General features: G+C 42.1%; 1 protein-coding gene across 1 annotated transcript in view; it reads left to right on the top strand.

Annotated features, from left to right (window-relative positions):
* Positions 1-21387, top strand: part of Tenm3 (teneurin transmembrane protein 3) — a 614692-nt gene that overhangs the window by 454808 nt on the left and 138497 nt on the right. The window contains exon 8 of the mRNA XM_052162320.1: positions 18835-18957. Coding sequence (XP_052018280.1) covers positions 18835-18957 — 123 coding nt within the window. The remainder of the gene's footprint in view (positions 1-18834; positions 18958-21387) is intronic.

Here is a 21387-nt window from a genome sequence, read left to right as displayed (position 1 = left end):
TGGTTTCCTTTGGGGAAGGGTAACCTAAAGATCCAGACACTGCATCTTGTTATGTGAATATGCGTAGCATCATGAAATAACAAATCAGAGTCAAGGTTGGACTTAACACCACGCCAAGCGGCCACAAGCGGTTCACGCGAGCTGAGTAAGAAACCTCGTTACCAGCATTTGGCTTTGGATTCCATGAACCACTAGGCAGAGTCTGAAGAGTCTTCTGCATTTTCCCCTCTAGGGAGCCGTGAAGGTGCTTGTTTCCACAGTGTGTTGGTTTCTGTTGTCATCGCTGGGACAGAGTGCCTGATAAAAACACCTTGAAAGTCCAGGTTTATTTTAGCTCACGGTTCCAAGGTGCAGCTTGTCACAGCTGCAGATGCTGCAGACGACTGTTCATGACACATTCACGGACAAGAGGCAGAGAGACAGGCAGGTCCACGCTTAGCTGGCATTTTCATACCATGTACTTTGGGTCTTCCGACCTCATGTAACCTAATCTATAAAGGTCACATGGATGCCCAGGGCTTTGTCTCCAAGGCGGCATTAGATGCTATCAAGTTGACAGTATTAATCATCATCACATGTATGTTCTTTTAGCTTAGGAACCTTGAGAAAACAGAAAGGCACTGTGCTAGCAGTTTCTTAGCTTCTTGTCCTTTTGACGAGGTTTTTTTTTCCCCTAACCAATAATACATTTGACAGCAGATATTTGTTCTCCCATCTATAATATGTAATTCAGTGATGGTAATGTTCACCAAACTTTGTAACTGTCATCCCAGCCAATTTCAGAACCCTTCTATCACTCCCTAAAAGGGAATTCTGTGCCCTTTCACACTTGCTTTGTGTTTCTTTATAACAACTTGGTGTTTGGTTGATTGGTGAGGTTTTTTTTTTCCCCCATTTTCCTGTAGCCAAAAAAAAAAAAAAAAAAAAAAAAAAAATATAGCTGATTTTTTTTGAGGTTTATAAATTTACTTCCCAAAGACTATGGATAATTCAACACAATTTTTCTTTTGATTGCCTTCCTGGCACGTGCTGTTAACCAAAGAACCACATGAATTTCCAATGCTCCTTTTTCATTTTAAAAATATATATGTTGTTATTTATTTCCATGGAACAGCCTGCTCCCAAGTGACGTGAGTCCGAAAATAGATGTTGTCATGTGTCTGCTAAAAGGGCCGTTCACCAACAGGAGTGTTCCCTGAACCTAGTCAAAAGCCACCCACAGAGCCCGGATTCAGTGCGGTTAGGACTCCTCAGCCGGTACCTGTGCTACTTTTGAGCATATTTGCATTTTTTGAACATCTTTACCTCTCTGCGTGCCTTGAAATGGATTACAGTCCTAGCTCTATACATATACATCATATACATATACATACATATATATATATATATATATATATATACATATACATATACATATGCAGCTCAGGGTCAAAAGGAAATACATGCCAACCCTTTCTGCATCATGGAAAATCAACCAGTTAAATATATGTGGTAAAATAAAGACATTCTTTTTTTCTTTTTAGACATGTCCTTGTAATAAAAGCACTGTTTTAGTGGGTTGTAGAACACAGCCATGCTGTGAATTACCAGTTTTCACCAGCGCATCTTAACCCTCTGACACATTGTTGTGGTTTCATCGTGCCATAGGAAAGCTGTGTTGCCTTAATTTTAGAGAAGGGATATTGTAAAGCTAAAATTTTGGAATCAATATTCTATTTTATTTTATTTTTTTATTAGATATTTGCTTCGTTTACATTTCAGATGTTAACCCCTTTCCACATTACCCTACTGAAAACCCCCTATCCCATCCCCTCTCCACCTGCTCACCCCTTCCCCCCAGTTTCCTGACTTGCATTCCCCTATTCAGGGGAATCAAGCCTTCACAAGACCAATGGCCTCTCCTCTCATTGATGTCTGAAATGGTCAGATACATTTAAACCTGATTCAGTGGTGGACGGAGCACAGAGTCTGAGGGGAAGGAGAAAAATCATCTTTTAATTAAACGTCTTTGAGCTCAAAAAGAAGACAGAGCTAGCAAAAACTAAGCTCTGCAAACTGGGGGAGGAGGGTTATTTGTTTGTTTTTCCTTAATAACATCAGTGTTTTGAGTTTCTGCATTCCTTAGACACTCTGTTAAGTTTGTTCGTGTCATCTGGGATTTCAGTAGCAAATCTTCTTGGTGAATTTTCACAAAGCATTTTCCATGTCTAACACAAAGACATAGAAAAGAACTGGAGGTCACTTAAACCTCCGTACAATCTACCCAGCTGTGTAATGCCCAAATGGTGATCCCTGCTTGACCTCATTGAGAATAGCCTGTGATACTTGCAGTTGAGTTGCAACAGTGTAGATTTTTGCTGCTTTTTATTAGCATACTTGTTTTTGAGTTCATCTTGTTTTTTTATTTCCACTCACTTCCCTCAGTGCTTTCTCTGGAAGGTACAAGCTCTTAAGTGCCCCCTTCCCCTGAGAATAGTTTATGTATGTCCTAGCTTGGTATGAAAGCAGCTAAAATAAATAATATCAAAAAATACTATATTTAAGCAAACTGGTTTTTTATTTGAACATAGGGCTCTCTTGACTTGGAAAATAGTCTAGATCCCTAACAATTAGAAATAATTTCAAATTCAGTTTGTCTTTAGCATGTGCTAGTAATAAACAGTTTGTCTGTGATTGCCAGTGATGGTCTTCATCTTAGGTTATCAGTGTGTGTGTCTCTGTGTGTCTGTGTGTGTGTGTGTGTGTGCGCGCGCGCACGCGCCTGGGTGTCTGGGAGTTTGTGTCTGTGTCTGTGTGTGTGTCTTTCTCTCTCTGTGTATGTGTCTGTGTCTGTGTGTGTGTGTCTGTGTGTGTCTGTGTGTGGACTGTAGCCATATCTGCAAACCCTGGCAGCAAAGACGCACAGTAAATCAGTTGCCGACGCCATTGACACAACGCATAATATCCCGTTGGTGTTGCTAGGTCACTGGCTTTTGCATGAGTGATTTTGAGAGCAGAGTGTTCGGGGAGCAGTGCCCACAGAGGAGAGAAAGGACTTCCAGCATTCAGAAGTGTAAATTTCGGGCTGTGCAGGCTGCTTGGATTTCTCAATAACTTTACTATGAAGTCTTCACAATCCACGGACTCCAAGGTCAATGGTTCCACCTTAAAATCAAGCAGGTGAAATAGCGCCAAAACATTCTTCTGCTACATGATTATAGCTCCCGTGTCCTCGGTGAATGTCTACAGGCTGCTCACCCTGCCCGTCTCTGTCGACGATAAGGCGCCTAAAGCTTCTACTTTGGCGCGATTAGTGGTGTAGCCATCTGCATACGAGGCACGCATTCATCTACACAGCTAGTGACCATTCATGCATTCAGCAGGTTTGCCGATTGTGTTAGTGCTGTGGGAGACACACTGTCAACAGATTCAACAGTGGTAAGATTTAGACAGTCTTATCTAGTCACTAGTCGATGCCCGCTTACAGGCTGTCATATTTTGGAGGAAGGAGACATCTAACAGTTCATTACAGTCACCATTGGTATTGAAATGTAAGAGAAGACAGCTGGGGGGGGTGCAGGGTGACTCAATGGTAGAACTCTGGCATGTGCTGGGCCCCTATCAGGCAAGAGAGGAGGAAGTGGGAGACAGAGAGAGGGAGAAGAAAGGAGAAATATGTGAGGTAGGAGGAGAGGGAAGGCAAGGAGGGATTATGGGAGCAGAGTGATTATTATATAGTAGAGCATTTAGAAGTCATAGCTTATTAAATCTGAGCATTAGAGAAAAATTTCTGCTAAGACCTGCACTTTGACTTAGGGACAGACCTGACAGTTTACAGCATAACCTAAATGTAACTCAGAAAGTCAGTTGTCAAAGACAAAAAAAAATCTGCACACAACTTAGAGGAAAGTTATGAGATGCATTTTTATTCTTTGTTGGTTTAACTAGAACTTTTGTCACAGTTAACATCTATAAGTGGAAAGAGATGTTACTTTGGAAAATTTGGGGAGCTGAGCTAAAATTGCCACAACAATTTATAGTCTTTTTTTGTCTCTTTCTGTAACATACATACTTTAAAATTGTTATTTATAAAGCATATAAGGCATGTTCAGAGAATAGTTTTTAAAACTGTTAAAAGCAATTCTGAGTCTCCTTAAAACATTGGTTGAGTACTCTATTGTAAAGAAATTCTCAGTGTGTATTTGTGTGTGTGTGTTTGTGTGTGTGTTGTATGATGTGCATATATGGTATGGTATGTAGGTGTGTGTGTTGTGTGTTGTATATGTATGATGTGATGTGTGTGTGTTTGTGTGTGAGTTGTGTGATGTGCATGCATGATGTGATGTATGTGTTGTATGATATGCATGCATGCATGGTGTGATGTGTGTGTGTGTTTATGTGGTATATGTGGTGTGGGGGTGGTATGTGTTTGGGGGTTGTTATATTTCAGAGACTTTGCATATTAAAGGTGATGTTTTCTATTTGATCATACAACAGTCAACATGTCGAATACCTGCTCCTGGGACAGTACTGAAACTGGAAGGAACTTCACTTTGAGTTCCTCCTGTTGGGCTTCTCGCTCTGCTGTTCCCAAGCAGGATCTCAGAATACCGTACTCTGGCCCTTCCTTTCCCAGTTACGTCTCACAATGGTAAGGTATCCATGTTTACAAAGAAGAAACCAGTGTTGCTACACTGTGGCTTTCCTTGCCTGCAGCCGGCCTGACAGACTGACTGGCTGTCAGGGGAACTCTTCCCCTCACTGCTTCAGCCTCAGGTTCATCTGATCCTCTTTGTTTTGTTTTGTTTTGTTTTTGTTTTTGTTTTTGCTCTAAAACATCATGTACCCAAGACCGTTTTCAGCCTTCCTGATTCCCAGGAGAGAAGGCCTTCCTTCCCAGCCTCCATTTCCCACCATGGAAGAAGCATGCCTGTACCATCCGTCCAAGGAGATCAATATATACAGCTTCTGAAATAGCAAGCTCTTGGTTGTTCAAGTTTTGGTGTGTGTGTGTGTGTGTGTTTTTAATTTTTGTTTGCTCTTCATATTCTCCTCTTAGTATCGATGCTTCAGTCAGTTTAATTCCATTAAATATAACTGGATCTTGTTGATTTATCCCTTAGGCATTAATTCCGTTAGACATAAGCGGTGTTGCATATCTCTTTTAGACATGGAATTCAAAAATATGATTAGGACGTCATTTGTACAATGATGTCAAGGTCTTCTGTAAGAAAATACGTCAAATGTGCGTTTCACGGTGTAAATTTTTCAGATCTCTGCATTGTCATTTGCTGGCGGTGTTATTCTATGCAAGGTGTGTCCATAAACCTGAGTCCCTCAGGAATATGGACAAACTTAGGAAATGGACCAAAGACTTATATGATCTGAATAAAATACTAGATTATGGTATATTACAAATAATGATGTAATACTGCTTTGGGGGAAATATTGAACAAAAATAATCAATGTGCTGTATGAAACTGCAAATATTGGCTTAGCTTTAACCTGCTAGCATTGCTTTCCCTCCTCCATGGTTTCTCTCCTACCTAGGCTAGCCAGGGAACCCACCACGTAGCCTAGAGTGCTTTCAAACCCACAGCGGCGTTCCTCCTTTAACAGCATGACTGCTGGGATGACAGTGTGAGCCGCCAGCCCCGGCCTCACCAGTATCGCTCGTAACAACCCAGCGAACTAAAAATCTAATGTCCACACTTTTTCCAAAACGGAAGTGTTAGGTGCAGAAAATGAGTTCCCCTGCTCATTCTTAGAGCCAGTGGGTATTTTGTAGAGGGGCCATATCTGGACCATCTCGGTTTGAATCTACCCTGTAAGCTTTCTCTTGCTCAGATCTAAGAATTTGAAGGCTGTCCATGGACAGGATGATGAACACCGAATGACAAAGGAGGCCCCTTCCAGTTTGAATTCTTGTTCTCTGCTATCACATGAGGAAGGTCTCGGCGGACGTTGGCTGTCCGACACTTCTTTCATGGAAGCTAATTTTGTGGGCATGCATGTCTGCTTGGCTTTCCTGATGTCTCTCCTTCATTCCTTTCATCCTTACTGTTGCTTTCTGTTTACATTAAGAGCTGTGCTTAGCATCATGCAATCAAATTCCCTCTTAAAGTCAGTGCAATCAAACTATTGCTGGTCATTTCAAAGGAGAAACATACAAATGTGAAATAGCCACATTTATTAAAATAAAATAGCACTGCAAAAAAAGCTTCCAATCATATCATAGAGGAGATAGGTACTCTTTTTTTTTAATGTCTGGGAATCACTACTCCGGGAAATAGATAAGCTACAGGTCTCCACTTTCAGACACTGCATTCTGGATCAGTGTTTCTCAACCTGTGGGTCTCGACCCCTTTGTGGTCTGATTGTAAGTGGTCGCTAAGATGATCTGCATATCAGATATTTACATTACAGTTTGTAAAGGTAGCCAAATTACAGTTATGAAGTAGCAAAGGAAATAATTTTATTCTTGGTGGTCACCACCACATGAGGAACTTCAACTTGGGAACCACTGCTCCTGATCTTTCAGTCTTGTTAACTACAGTTCTAGTTGTCACAAGCCCAATGCGCAAAGGGACTGAGCCTCTGTGAGTTGCCTTGCATTTGTAAATAGAACCCGACCGTATTATTTCAGCCATCTCAAATAATCATAGCTTACATCTTTATTTTCTATTTCCAGAGCAGAGGTATTTTTAGATGCTTTTAGCTTCTTCAGAGTTCTCTCTGTGTCTCAGAAAGGAGTCACACATAGAGAAGAGATGCATGCTTAAAGTGGGAAAGTGGGCCATTTATTTTTAGAGGAGAGTGAGACCACCAAATGCAGAAGCAAGCTGCCCCGGGAATCAAATCTCCTGGAACCAGACGCTGCAGCTCCTTCTGTATTTTTGTTTTGAAACCCATCTACTGACACTCTACAAGGAACCATTAATAATAGTTTTAAAAGTACGTTAATAATTAGGCGTGTTTCCCTGGGGGAACGATCCCAGATGAGGCTAGGGTCACTGGCTTCCCAAGACATTCTGTCACTCCTTACTTAGTAAGGGCTGAGGTGACTGTCTGTCACAGCTGCCCCTGCCTGCTAGGAGCTGCGGTCACGATAGACTCCTCCCAGACAATGGAACCTGAGGGGGAAAAGCTCACAGCTTTTGTTGCATGAATGAGCTGCGTGCGCCCAGACCCCAGAATGGTCACTGAAGTTGTGTCCAGTTTCCATTTGTAAAGTGCCTGCATGCACATCGGTGCCGAAAGGCACACGTACGCTCACACAAATCATTCTCCAGGAAGGGACCACCTTGTACTGGAACGACACTGTTACAAAGGGGCTGCTTTGGTAGATTTTGTCATAATTTAATAGACCAACATTCCTCTAAGAATCTTCATATTTTACTAGCTTGATCTTTTAATAACGATTAAGCGCCTTAACATTTCAATGATTTATTTGGAGGGTGGGGCTCCATTCCTATGTTCTATGACTCTTATTTCTGTGTGTCTATGTATGTGTCCTGGGGACCTAGCGCCACCCCTGAGCTACACCTTCACCGTTCTACCACCTTTACAAAAGTTCGGATAAAGCCAAGGGAGAAGCACACACTTAGTTAAGTCATTAGCATAGGTAAACATTTGATGTGTAGTTCTGAACGCTGCTGTGAAGAAGGCAATCCAGAGGTAGGAGCCGCTGGCAGTACTACACTACTGAGTGAAGAGCAGGAACCATGGGGCTACACGGCCAGCTGCTGTTACTGTCGCTAATGGGTCCTCTGCCACCTTCGCTGATAGAGGCAAATGTAGCATTTTGCCCAGCAAGGAATATACCACATAGATGATTTCATCCCAGATTTTGAGTGCTCTTGAAATAGCCATCTTGTTTAAGATTGACAATTGTTCCTCCATGATCCTCCGGTCTGGTAATGAATGGCATGTCCCCTTTGGGTGGGTTGGTTGCATTAGTAAGGTGTTCTTTCTGGTAAGCAGGAGAAGGAAGGCTCCTTTCAATTAGTTAGCCCCATACCCCCAAACTAGAAAAACCTAGAAATAGTAGGAAAATGAGTCTGCCTTAGAAATCCTAATATCCTTCTCTCTGTGACCAAAACGGCAATTGATTTTCCTCAGCCTCTACCTTGGCTGTCAGTGGGCAGTGAGAAAGACCGTTTCAGAGGTGCTGTTTATAGGAGTTTTATACTACATTGATGGAGTGAAAAAAGAAAAAGAAATTACTTTCAGTAGTAGAATTTTAAAATCACATCATATATAAAATAATACATACATAATAATACATAAAACACATCAAATGTGGCAGAAATAAACATACAAGTTAAATTTATTGATGTCTCATTAAGACATGTTAATAGCCATTTATTTATGACCCATGACCAAAAAAAAAAAAAAAAAAATCAGGAAAAGAAAAATACAGCAGGCCAGGCAGTGGTGGCGCACACCTTTAATCACAGCAGTTGGGAGGCAGAGGCAGGCAGATTTCTGAGTTCAAGGCCAGCCTGGTCTACAAAGTGAGTTCCAGGACAGCCAGAGCTACACAGAAAAACCCTGTCTTGGAAAAAAAGAAAAGAAAAATACAGCAGAAATATAAAATATTGGCAGCTGTTCCTTTACCTTTTCTTTTGTCCTCTCCTTCCTACATCTGCTCATTCATAACTCCTGTGGTTTTATAATGTTATCTTAAATTCTCAGGGGAACTTGCCACTTCAAACATTGGTTCTTTTTGCACACAAAACCACCATGTAGCTGATAAAGAGAGTAATCTCTTTTGTCACAATGACAACTGGAAAACATATGGATGTGAGAAATACTGATTTCAAAAGAACTGTATTTGGGTCAGCGAGGTATAGGCTGCTGAACTAATATTAGCCTTAAAAGTTAATAACAAATAGAAATGGATTCAAATGCCAAAATATTGCCTCGCACATTCTGTCAACATGCATATAAACACAGCAGGAAATCCAAACAAAAGCTAATTTATGGGAAACGATGTCCTCCTAATGATGGCGTAGACCATGGGGGTCCACATTATAAACTACAGTCTTTACATGAGAGGGTTCATTTTACATAGAAATCTTGGTTGCTTTCTGGAAGTATGTATCAAGTATAATCATTGCCCTATATTTAAGAGTATTTTTCTTATATTTTTCCCTGTAAAACCTAGTCATTCCCGTGTACATCATATATAGTTAGATATTCATGGAATTAAAAGGAAAAAATGAAAACAAGATACACCAGGTAAAAGTCTTATCATACTTTGAATTATGCAGGGTAGTTTTTGAAATAAAAATAGAAAGAGCAAAAATGTGCTCTTTGTTTTTTCTTTTTCTTTCTCTCCCTACCCCCCACCCCCACCCCTGAGACAGGGTAGCCTTGGCTGTCCTGGAACTCACTCTATAGACCAGGCTGGCCTCCAGCTCAGAAATCCACCTGCCTCTGCCTCCCTAGTGCTGGGATTACAGGCGTGCGCCACCACCGCCCAGCTGGGAATGTTTATGTTTATTTTAGGAACCTCAAAGGTTCCTAAATATATTGACACATCATAGAAGGTAAATCTAGAAGTGTTCTTAGAGACCAATCATCTCAGCCAGACATTGTAGATTTTCATCTAAATGAGATGTAGGCCTCAGAGAAGCCAAGGAACCAGGTGGGATGTATCAGATGGATGGAACCAGACTGGAGGCTAAGACTCGGGTGCCTTTTAATATAAACCAAAGGCCCCGCAAGATATCTTGGGCGATCTATATTGCAACAATCCCTTTAAGTATAAAAGATCAGCTCTGGATTTTATTTTCCCCACAGCTTCTATTAAGGGATCTGTAATGAGTCTTCCTCCCAAAGATTGAGGGAAGACATTCCGTGATGGATGAGAAATGAAGGGACAAGATAGGGAAACTAGATCTTTGCTCGCTTGGGTGAACATTCAAGATTTGGGAGACTGGGGAAGACCGAATCGCAGATATTCAGCGTGACATTTTTGAAGTCAGTTTTTCTCGCCAGACCTCAGTTCTTGAGTTATCTTGGGCCTCTCGTCTTTGCGCAATGGCCCCCTTGCTCCTGCAATCTTAAACAGCGTTTAGGCCATAATAGCAGGCCTGCTAAGAGCCTTGCTCTGCGTTGCCAGGACCTCAGAGTGTACACCTCAGGCTTCAGGTTGCTGATGGCAAGGGACGCCTGCCTCTGTGCTCCCTTCACAACATCCCCTGTCATTTGCTCCAAGGTTCTGGCAAACTGCTGGACTCTGTCACCAGCTGTCACCAGCCGTTCTTCGCAGCCACACTTGGCAGGATCCGAGGACTCAGACAGCCAGTTGAAATAATAGTAGCTGTGGTAACAACTTCAGTGGCATGGTCCCCAGAGACAAGATCAAATTTGGCACCTTTCCTCTCAACGGGAATCTAAAAATGGCACTGAATTTGCTACTTGGTGGTATATAATTTTATTTAATTACACATTTTGGGTTTCAAGTGTTCCACAAGCTTGTTGCTAAGTGTCAAATGAACTTACACTGGCAAAAACACTAGAATTTCCCCCCTTTTATAAGGAGTTAAGGATGAAGCCTTGGGTTTCTTAATTTCCATCCACCTTGAAAAAATCGAGAGAATGCATGCTATGATTTCTCTCACTGGAATAGTCTTCAGATCTAAAAGAAAAATCCCTTCATAAAAGTTTACTGATGCATCTTAACTAGCACACTGTCTCAAAATTATTTCAATTCCTGAGGGTTTGTTTTTTTTCCCCCTCTTTAACTTGTACTAGAAAAACCTACCAGGGGGAAAAAACCTAAGAGATTAGAGATAATGTTTTTCAACTACGTAAGAAATATTTTCATATTCACCATCATAAAAATCGGTTACAGTCCAAGAATACAATAGCCAGCCTAAAAAGAGACATTCTAGGGCTGGCGAGATGGTTCAGCAGGTAAAGGTGCTTGCGGCTCCAGCCGGGAAACTTCTGTTGAATTCCTGGAACTCATGTGAAGGTGGAAAAAGAGAACCAACTTTACAAAGTTGTCCTCCAATCGATCTCCACACATGTGCCATGAAGGATGTGTGTGTGCACACATGATAATAATCATAAAAACAATAACCAATCATTTTTGTAAAGATACAGTTTGGAGCAGGCTGCTCGACCGTAGCATGGGTTTCGGTGGTCATCCTTGCCTTAAACAACATAGAAGCCACTCCGAGCGTTGATATTATCATAACTTTATCACTCCCTTGAACATTAATCACCGTCTTGTGATGGGAAAATGGTAGATGCTACAACTTAACTTAAAATTGTATTGCAGGGGAATCATCTAAGTCAATGGTCCTCACCTTTCCAAATGCTATAGCCCTTCGATACAAATCCTTACGTTGTGGTAATCCCAACCATAAAACTCTTTTTGTTGCTAGTTCATAACTGTAATTTTGCTACGGTTATGAATTGTGATGTAAATGTATATATTTTCTGATGGTCTTAGGTGACCGCTATGAAAGAGTTGTTTGACAGCCTCCAAAAGGGATTGTGACTCACAGGTTGAGAACCACTAATCTGAAAAAACAATATCTATGGTCTTCTGCCTGGAGAAAGGGGGTACAATAGGTGCTCCTTCTGACTGTTACCAGGTCAATGAAGAGTAGCCTTGGTCGCTCTACACCTTATTTTTTTTTTTTTTTTTTTTGGTCATTCATTCTAAGGGGCCTGTGATTCTGCAGTGGAATAGTTCCCCGAGAACTGAGGCCCACACACAGACCAAGGAGCCACTGATTCTGCTAGGCTGGCTGGTAGACCAGCAAACGCTTGGGGACCCTTTGTCTCCACATCACAGCACCGAGGTTGCAGATTGTTTATGCGGGGATCCAGACGCAGAGCATCAGGCTTGTGTGGCAAGCATTTTAACAGCTGAGCCATCTCCCAGCCCAGGGTTTGCGTTCTGATATCCGAGTACTGACAGCTAACGTTTATTCAGCAGTGCCCCAACTCTCTGGCCTTTGTGGCCATCTTTATTTGATTTTATGATAAATATATAAAATAGTCATAATCTCTGTTCCATGGGCAAGAAAACTGAGAAATTCAGACATAATAACTCGGAACCCAGCTAATTAACAGAGCTGTGACTCAACCTTGGCTTGTGTGGACCTACCGCCGCACCTGAACTGATATGGTGGAGAGGAAGGGCAACCCAGGAAGCCAAATAATGACGAGGTTTTCTAGGGATGCCAGATGTAAAACGAACTTAGAAGTAAAGCAGTTTAGGTAGATATTTTTTTTTAATTAGCAATGCCAATCCCAAAGTCACACATGTACGTCCACATGGAGTTACAAATTAAAGGTATAAACACAATGAAAATGAAAGAGAGATCAAGGCCAGGCCTGGTGCATGTTCACCCTTTTGGAGTACTTGAGAGGAACAATTGAATATGCCAAGAGGGAGCAAATGACCTCCAAATTACACAGTTCCAAACAACGTACATCTATCTCAAGTCTGGTTTCAGGATAGCCGTGTGGCCCCACCTCAGGCCCCTCCAGATTACAGTCAGACTGTAGGCTGCGGTTGACATCACATTGGAAAGCGTACTAAAGTACTACTTTAGTACTCTGTACTAAAGGAGTGAGCCTCCAGCTCACTCACGGACCTTGTGAGGGTCCGATCTCACCACGTGGGCCCTTCTCCACGGGACTGCCTGAGACGGCATGTGACAGCTGCTTTTCCCTATGGCGAGCGGTGCAAAGGAGAGAGATCTGGACAACGAAAATAGAAGCTAAAGTCTCTGAGAGCCTCAGATGAGAAAAGACATTCCACGCGGCCTGCCTTATGCTTCCGATTATAAGCAAGCAAGTTGCTAAATCAAGCCTGCGCTCAGAGGGGGAGGGACACGCAAACGGGCTTGCATGAATACCAAGAGACAGGGGTTATTTGGTGTCCTACTACAGTTGACTCACACACTGGCTTACTTTTGCTTAAATATATGTGTAGTGTACAGTCCAGAACCCGTGCAAATAGCGCTATTCAGTATTGTGTCTATGATCCCTGCATGGATAGGAGCAAATTACATAGGCCACTCTTAGGGAAGCTTAGTCTGGGAAGTAATGCGAGTTGATTATGGCCACGTTTTATGGTTGGAAACAGTTACAAGGCTTTAAGGGGACCAGAGAAGAGAGATTCTACTGCACAATAGCCTATCGTAACACTCACACAGGAATTTTTGAGGGAACCTGAGAAGTAATAGAATATAAAAGTGCTAGAAAATAAAAGCAGGTGTCCAGGCTACGACGGTGAGGCTGTGTGGCTGATGTTTATACATACCACTGATGTGTACAGAGGGTGAGTCTCAAGAGAGCCTACTTTTGATGAGGCAATGCAAGAGATCTCATAACCACTGAAAGGGGTTTTATTATATCCAGCCCCTGGGGCTAAAGAGATGGCTTACAACATAAACATGAGGACCAGAGTTCAGATCCTAAGAGTCTGCCTGAAAGCTGGACAGGTGTGGATGTCACTGTGAGCCCTCACACCTCGGAGGCAGAGAGCAGAGAGCCTCAGGACAACCTGGCTGGCTCGCCGGACTACCTGATCAGCACGCTCTGGGTTCGACTGAGAACGCCTGCCTCAGTGCAAAAGGTGGAGAGGGATCGGAGAAGACCCGGATGCCAATTTCAAGCTTCCGCGTGCACACGGACATGTGCACCCCACACATGCGAACAAGCACACACACACACACACACACACACACACACACACACACACACGAGCACAACAGATAGAAGCAAAAATAAGTAAACAAACGTGGCATGCTCTAAACGTCCCAGCGTCGCAGTTAATTGGCCAGTGTGGACATGCTAACTTGTGTTGGCATGGTTATGGGATCAGTCTCCCACACTGCTTCAAAATGCAGTGCCCATTAACTAGCGCCCCATTTCTACCTTCATTATAAGTCCCTGTTAGCCAGCATTCTGCTGTCCTTTGCTATGAATGTGAAGTTTTCGGGTGGGGTGTGAGGGGAGCCATATTCCCCTTTTTGCAATTAGTCTATTCCTGACACGGGTCTTCACATTTCAAGCAGAACTGTGTACAGCGGGATTCTGTCCATATGATATGTCTCCTTTTTATTAATCATATTAGTCATTTACATTTCAAATGATATCCCCCCTTCCTGGTTACCCCTCCACAACCCCTCATCCCATCCCCCACCCCCTTTGCCTCTCTGAGGGTGCTCCTTCACCCACTCAGCCACTCCTGCCTCACTGCGCTAGCATCCTCCTATGCCGGGACATCGAGCCTCCACAGGACCAAACACCTCCCCTCCATTTACGCCAGATAAGGCCATTCTCTACTACATACCCAGCTAGAGCCATGGGTCCCTCCATGTGTACTCTTTGGTTGGTGGTTTAGTCCCTGGGAGATCTTGGGGGAGGGGGGGTGGCAGTCCAGTGAGTTGGTATTGTTCTTCCTATGAGGTTGCAATCCCCTTAATCTCTTTCAGTCCTTCCCCTAGCTCTTCTATTGGGGTCCCCTGGCTCTGTCTGATAGTTGTCTGTGAGTATGTGCATCTGTATTGATCAGGTGCTGGCAGAACCTCACAGTGGACAGCCATACCAGTCTCCTGCAAGCAAGCGAGTCTTGGCATCAGCAAGAGTGTTCTCTTACATCTGAATAATCTTCAAGATGCATATACTCACACTTCTTCGTTCACGTGCCCATCCCTGTAGAGGACATGGTATCACTTCCATCCTTACGACTAGTGTTGCCCTAGGCAGGGCTGCCCAGTGAGCAGGGCGCAATGAGTGGAGTTGATCTCCACTTCAAATTTCACAACCTTTAAGGTGTAACAAGAGCTGGATCAGACAGTCACCGTGTTTTAATTTTTTTTTTTTTCTGAAGAGTTCCTATACTGTTTTCCAGAAGTTGTAACCTTTTACAGTCTTACCAGAAGTTCACACAGGGAGTAGGTTTCCCCCACCCTTTGCCAAGACAAATCATAGTTTCCAACTACAGAGCAGTCTGGGAGGCTGAGGGCTGACCACAGTCACTAACACGGTACATGAAATTGCTTGATCATATTGTTTCCTGACACCAGGGATTTGCACTACTTATCTCATGGTCTTCCCCATGACAGAGTCACTTCCATCCTGTTCTGCAGCCACACTGTGTGCACCTTTATTCTGGTTGTCCCCTAGGCTCTGACGGAAAGATTTAGAAAGAGCAAGCTCATGGTGACCGTGAAGAATGTGAGAAATACTTTCTCATGGGTTCAAATCTGTTTTCCAGCTTAGGATTGAAGAGTTGAGCCCGCTCGTCTTTATTTGCAGATGTGTTTAATTAGGCTAATGTTCCCTCTGTTTGTCTGCCAACCTATCCATGCCGTTTTATTACACCACTGTTTAGTAATTTGTGGGATGGTTTTGCCTGAGTTTGTTGCCTGCCCCTCTCTTCCCTCCCATTAACCCCTACATATGGATACATGTGTAACTTGAGGGATATACAAGCACCAGCACTCACTCCAAACAATGGCAGTTTTAAAGTAGATAACAGCCTAAGGCCAAACCACCCTTTGCCTTCTGTTTTCAGGGAGATAGTAAGCCAGATGTGACATTGGCTATGGTGCTCTTAGTTTAGAATCTTAAGTGGGTGAATCCTATCTTATTGATATTGATGTAATGATCGTGTGCAAGTGTGCATGCACATGTGATCTCTCTCTCTCTCTCTCTCTCTCTCTCTCTCTCTCTCTGTGTGTGTGTGTGTGTGTGTGTGTGTGTGTGTGTGTGTGTAAAATAAAGCTGTTACCCATCTAGCAAACAAAATAGCTCTCCTAATGTACAATCTCATAGATTATCTCTACCCATCGAAGTCTACCAAAGTCAATAATATGTTCAAATCTATCATTCAAGAGAATGTAATGTTAAAACATGACAATAACAATAAATTATTTCTCGTGGAAATTTGGCCCTTATGGAATACAGGTAATGGTTTTTATCCCAATAAACCCAACTGGACATTTAAAAACATCAGACAACAAAGACACATTCAGTATGTGTTTCCTACCAAACGTCCTGCTCCAGCTTAGTGACAAAAATCCTGAAGAGTATGTTCCTGAGTTGGGATTTGTAATGCCAATCTCATAGCAGCCCAATGACCCTGCCAAATGTTGTGAAAAAGTAACTCACTCCATATTGCTGGATCAAGAAAAAAAAACCAAACCCAAGCTCTGTTGTCTGCTGGAGGTGTGTAGGCTTTGTACCTTTGTAAAATTGAAACTCAGAAGGGAAACCATTCGAAGCCAGAGCTGGTCTGTATCTATCGTTGCTGTGGTAGAGTACATCTGTCAACCCTTTGCCGTCTGCAGAACCAGCTCCCATTATTTTCTCCAGAAATTGCTGAAGTATGTAAAACCTGGAAGAGCGTGTGAAGCGATAAATGTTTAGAAAGCTCCTGACATTTTGCTGCTCACACACTATGTAATTTAATGCAAAATGACATATGAAGATATACCCCCTTGTAAGAGGACGACTTAGAAATTCAAGAATTCTAAAGCCTATATCTTAATCCGTGAAAATCAGAGTTTAAACAGATTCTCTGGAATACCAAACTTTAAACAAGGAGTGTTGATGCATTTATGACAGATACACAGGATAGACATCACTCTATATTTATTATATTTCTTACTAACATTGTATACTTATGGCAGAAGCTATTAAAAAAAACAACTTCCTGAAATTATTCACATTTTTAAAAGATCCATCACATAGAATAATAATAGACGTTCAGTCAGCTGCTTTTCATATATTATACTGAAGGAGTCATTTATTAACTAATAACATGTATATATTTCATATTTATTCATCTAAATTTTACTTTATATTTACTGTTTCAAAAACTACCATCTTACCTATGAAAGTATTTTCTTAGATTTTGAATTTTCAGAAGCTGGAAGTATTGCTCACTTTAGTTCATTGATCTAACAGACAATTATTGACATGTACAAGGTATGATGAGTCCTAAACTTAACCCAAACCCACGTCACACAGCACATGTAGCCTGTAACTCCAGTTCCAAAAGATCCAGTGTCCTCTGGAGTCTAGGGACACCCCATGTGTGTGCATACACAAAATACATACAAGTAATTTTAAAATTAAAAACCCTTTAAACTTAAAGACATCCACACAGTCTGGATAACCTTCTCCCAGATGTCCGTTTCCACCATCTTGAATGATGAGGTGGCTTTTCAGTGAGTTGTCAGCATTGCATAGTTGAACAGGATGCTTATTGAATGGTACCATGGTCTAGTTAGGCAATACCAAATGTGCCCATAGTCTGAACTCTAGAGTACATAAATAAAATACTTATAGAGGGAAGAAATGCTGAATGCCAACTCTAATTCTTATACTCTGTCAAGAATGTACACATTAATTAAATAAGCTAGGCATGCCTCATCTTCAAGTAAACATAATAAGGATCATTAATTTTTCAAAGTTTAAATACTAGACTAAGGATTGAACCAAAGTCTACATACATCCACAGACAGTGCTCTTTGCCCTGGTGTTTTTTGGTTTTGATTGTTTCTTTTGTTTTGTTTTTAACAACACTAATTGGATATGTAATAACAGTTCTCTGTCAGAGAACCCTTAAGGTGCTTTCTGGAAACACCAGTCTTTTTCCAGTCACTTGTCAATTCCAATGTGTATAATGAACAAAATATCAGAACAAAATTTTCTTTCATAATACACTAACACGGTGGTCATTGAGTTTCTCTGTGACTCTGCAGCCTTCCTGAGGAAATCATTTCTAAACTATCGCCATGTACTGGAGGTAGTCAATGTCTCGTCATTATTAGTGGCTAAAATACTATTGACACAGTCCTCTAAATATTTTACACAAATTAATAAAAAATAATATATTAAAATTCATATTGAATTTGTATACTCACAATTTATCACCATTCCCACTTCAAAAATTCACATGAATTATTTGATAGGTATATGCTGTTAGATTGAATCACACACTATAAATTCAAAATTGATTCTTCTCAATTTCAAGTGTAGCACACACCTGTAATTCCAGCACGTGGAAGGCAGAGGCAGGTGGATCTCTGTGAGTTCAAGGACTATGTGGTCTATAGAGAGAGGGGAGGAAGAAATACGGGAAGGGAGAGAGGGGGAAGGAGGGAGGGAGAGAGGTGGAGGAAATGGGGAGGAAGAGAAGGGAGGGAGGGAGGGAGAGAGGTGGAGGAAATAGGGAGAGGGAGAGAGGGGGAGAGAGGAAAGGAGAGAGAGGAAGAGGGGGAAGGAGGGAGAGAGGGAGAGAGGGAAGAGGGAGGGAGGGAGAGAAGGAGGGAGGGAGGGAGAGGGAGATTATTGTATGTCTTACACATCTAAGTCTACCCTAAACTGATCGTCCCATATGCCATCTATCCAGTTCCATCCATTCAGGTTTTTGCTTCTTAGCACAATACAATGGGGGGGAAATCATGGTTTTAGAGAGCATGGCGCAATTGTAACAGCGTGATAAATCTTTGACCAACCTGTGTTCAAGAAACATTGGCAAATGCTGCTGCAGACGATTCTACAGCTTTCTTAGCATGTGGAGCACAGACAAGCCAGAGTCACTAGTGTCTCGTGCTTAAGTCCTTCCTGGTGCCAATTAGCTGAGTAACGCTCTATCACCATTGAAGTGCTGTCCCTGCGCAGGGCACTGCTCTGTGGGTCGCATGTGCTTGAGGGATTCTGTGTATAGTTTGTATTGCGCAATTATTCCTGCTATTTCAGAAGATGGAAATGTGAACTTTACATATGAGTCTTGTTATGAACATGCGAAGCACTCGCCTTTGAACAGCAGACCTTTAAACAACTTGTATGCTTTACCCCCAGCAATGCATCTATTTGGCCTCAACTGGCACTTACAGCAGACGGAAAATGACACATTCGAGAATGGAAAAGTGAATTCCGACACCATGCCAACAAACACTGTATCGTTACCTTCTGGCGACAATGGTAAGAGAAAGAGGCTTGGAGCCTGTGGTTTTGTTTTGTCCTGTTTTTTTTTTTTTTTTTTTTTTTTCCTTTGTCACTCTCCAAAAACTTGACTTTAACCAATCGTGCCTTCAGCTTATGTGAGAAAGAAGAAAGATTTGGAGGTGGTTGATATCATCTGCTTATAAATGTTTTTATTAATTTACTTGAAAACTTGAAGGTTCAACACGTTTATTGCAGGACTAACACACTTGTCTGCCTTCGGCGGCTGACAGTTTATCTCTTCTGCCATTCACCATTTACGAGCACGTTCCGAGTTTTGTTTTCGGGAGATGACTTGAATGTAGTTCAGAATGGTATCACTCGTGGTACCTTGGGTATATTACGTTTTCTTAATTGGACTTGCACATGGAGTGGGGATAGCCTACTAATCTTATTAGAACAGCTTTTAAATATAAGCCACATTAAAGGACTATAACTTATTGACCTTTTCCCCCCAGTTGCCTTCCTCCAAACCTTTTGGAGTTTGCACTTTGAGGTAATAGAGACTTTCCAATCATTTGTCTCTGAATAAAAACAGAACGTATGTGGATAGAGAACTCTGTATTTAATATTTCTACTATAAACCCCCTCAAAACGGACCTGTACATCCATCCCTCTGTGTTGGGTGTGGTTTCCGGTTATTTGTGGGTACACAGGCGTAGATGTCAGCAGCGGTCTCCTCTGCTATTTTGAAGAACATGCTGATAAGTTATTTCTCAAAGCAGCGTCCGGGACAGCGTTGTCTTCCGTCGAGCGATGAATCGTTTGCTCTACGGGCTCTCCTTTGCTCTTCTTCCTCTGCTGCCTCCCAGGGGTCTGTGAGCTATGCTCGCCCACTGGTGATTTGCATCTCGCGCATGCGCACGCCCGCCTCAGTTCTTTGCAAGGAGAGAGCAAAGCCAACATCTCTTTTTGATGCTCTCCTTTACTGGTGGACTGAGGATTTGAACGTGCTCTCAGTTGTTTCTTTCATCCTTTGCCTTAGCTAAGCTACTCTCTGACAGGGGTTCTCATCCTGTGGGTCCCTGTCCCCTGTGGAGATCGAGGGACTCTTTCACAGTAGCTGCCTAGGCTTGTCTGCATATCAGCATTTACAATTCCTAGCAGTCGCATAGTTACAGGTATGAAGTAGCAACAGAAACACCATAAAGTAGCAACTTTATGGTTGGGGTCACCACAACATGAGGTATTAAAGGGCTACAGCATGAGGAAGCCAGAGAGCCAACTCCCTGTCTACAGCCTATCTCTTCTCTCTTAGACTACAAAATTTTGACCTTAGATTTTTCACAATACTAGTAAATATCCCCCCATATAGAACCTTTCATACAAAGAACTATAATCTGGTCTCTGCGGTGTCACCACAGGGAATAGCTCTAGAGTGGGATCATGGCAGAGAAGGAATATTTCTTAACTGCAAGTAGCACGTTTCATAGAAGTAATGCTTTCATTAGCATGACTGCTCTATATTTTCATACATTGCCACCATGTGTAAACAGATCAGGAAACTACACAGGAATTAAGATCTATTGGTGTTGATGGAAATTGAGGCTGTCTTTTCAAGTAGATGATTAGCGCAAAGTCAGTCAAATAGAACTTACTAGTTACACCAGGGATTCTTTTTTACAAATGACCAATCATAATGCTAAAGAATTCCATGTGTATTGTGGACATTTTGTTTATTAATAGCCTCCAAACCTGTTGTCATTAAAATGGAAACATTGTAGCTAATTAGCATCACTGAATTCAAAATGTGGGATACTGAGAAAGCTGTGGGTGCAAAGATGCTGGCTCACAGGAGGCTCAGTCGTGGCTGCTAGCATCCTTTTCCAGGGAATACTAGCTCACGTGAGCGTCTCTCAGTGCACATAAGCAGGTGTTCAAGCCCAAGTTCCTCCACCTATTTACTTTGGTACACTGGGCAAAGCGACTCATCGTTCAGATCTGCAAGGAAATTTAGAAGAACCCTAGAATGAGATCCTCTCAGCTCCAGAACATTCTAAGCACACCATAGGAATACAGTTTCTATGTAGTATAGCTCCCTGAGAGATCTCTGAATAGTTACTAAGTCTGTTGACTGTAATAGCAGAGAGGGATACGTGTTCACCAAACCGATTCCAATACTTTCTATTCTGTTTCATTATATCTCCCCCGAATAAATGCTAATAAGAAAATAATGTCATAGTTTATGGAGAGCTAAAGTTTCAAAAACTGCTCCTCTTGCCTGACAGATTGTTAATGTGTGACTCTGAAGTAACTGTACAAGTTTATCCACAGTAGCTTTTTCATCCTCGGATAAAGAAATTTTTCCCAAAGCAGATGGTCACAGACCTCCCTTTCCTGATTCACTTGCAAACACCAGAGAACTGTCCACCAGCTTAGCAACAAAACCACAGGATTTATGGAAATTTC

Source organism: Apodemus sylvaticus, chromosome 18 (genome assembly GCF_947179515.1).
Source record: "Apodemus sylvaticus chromosome 18, mApoSyl1.1, whole genome shotgun sequence".
Classification (NCBI taxonomy): domain Eukaryota; kingdom Metazoa; phylum Chordata; class Mammalia; order Rodentia; family Muridae; genus Apodemus; species Apodemus sylvaticus.
Note: the sequence above shows the minus strand (reverse complement) of the source record. Positions and strands in the feature narration are given on the sequence as shown.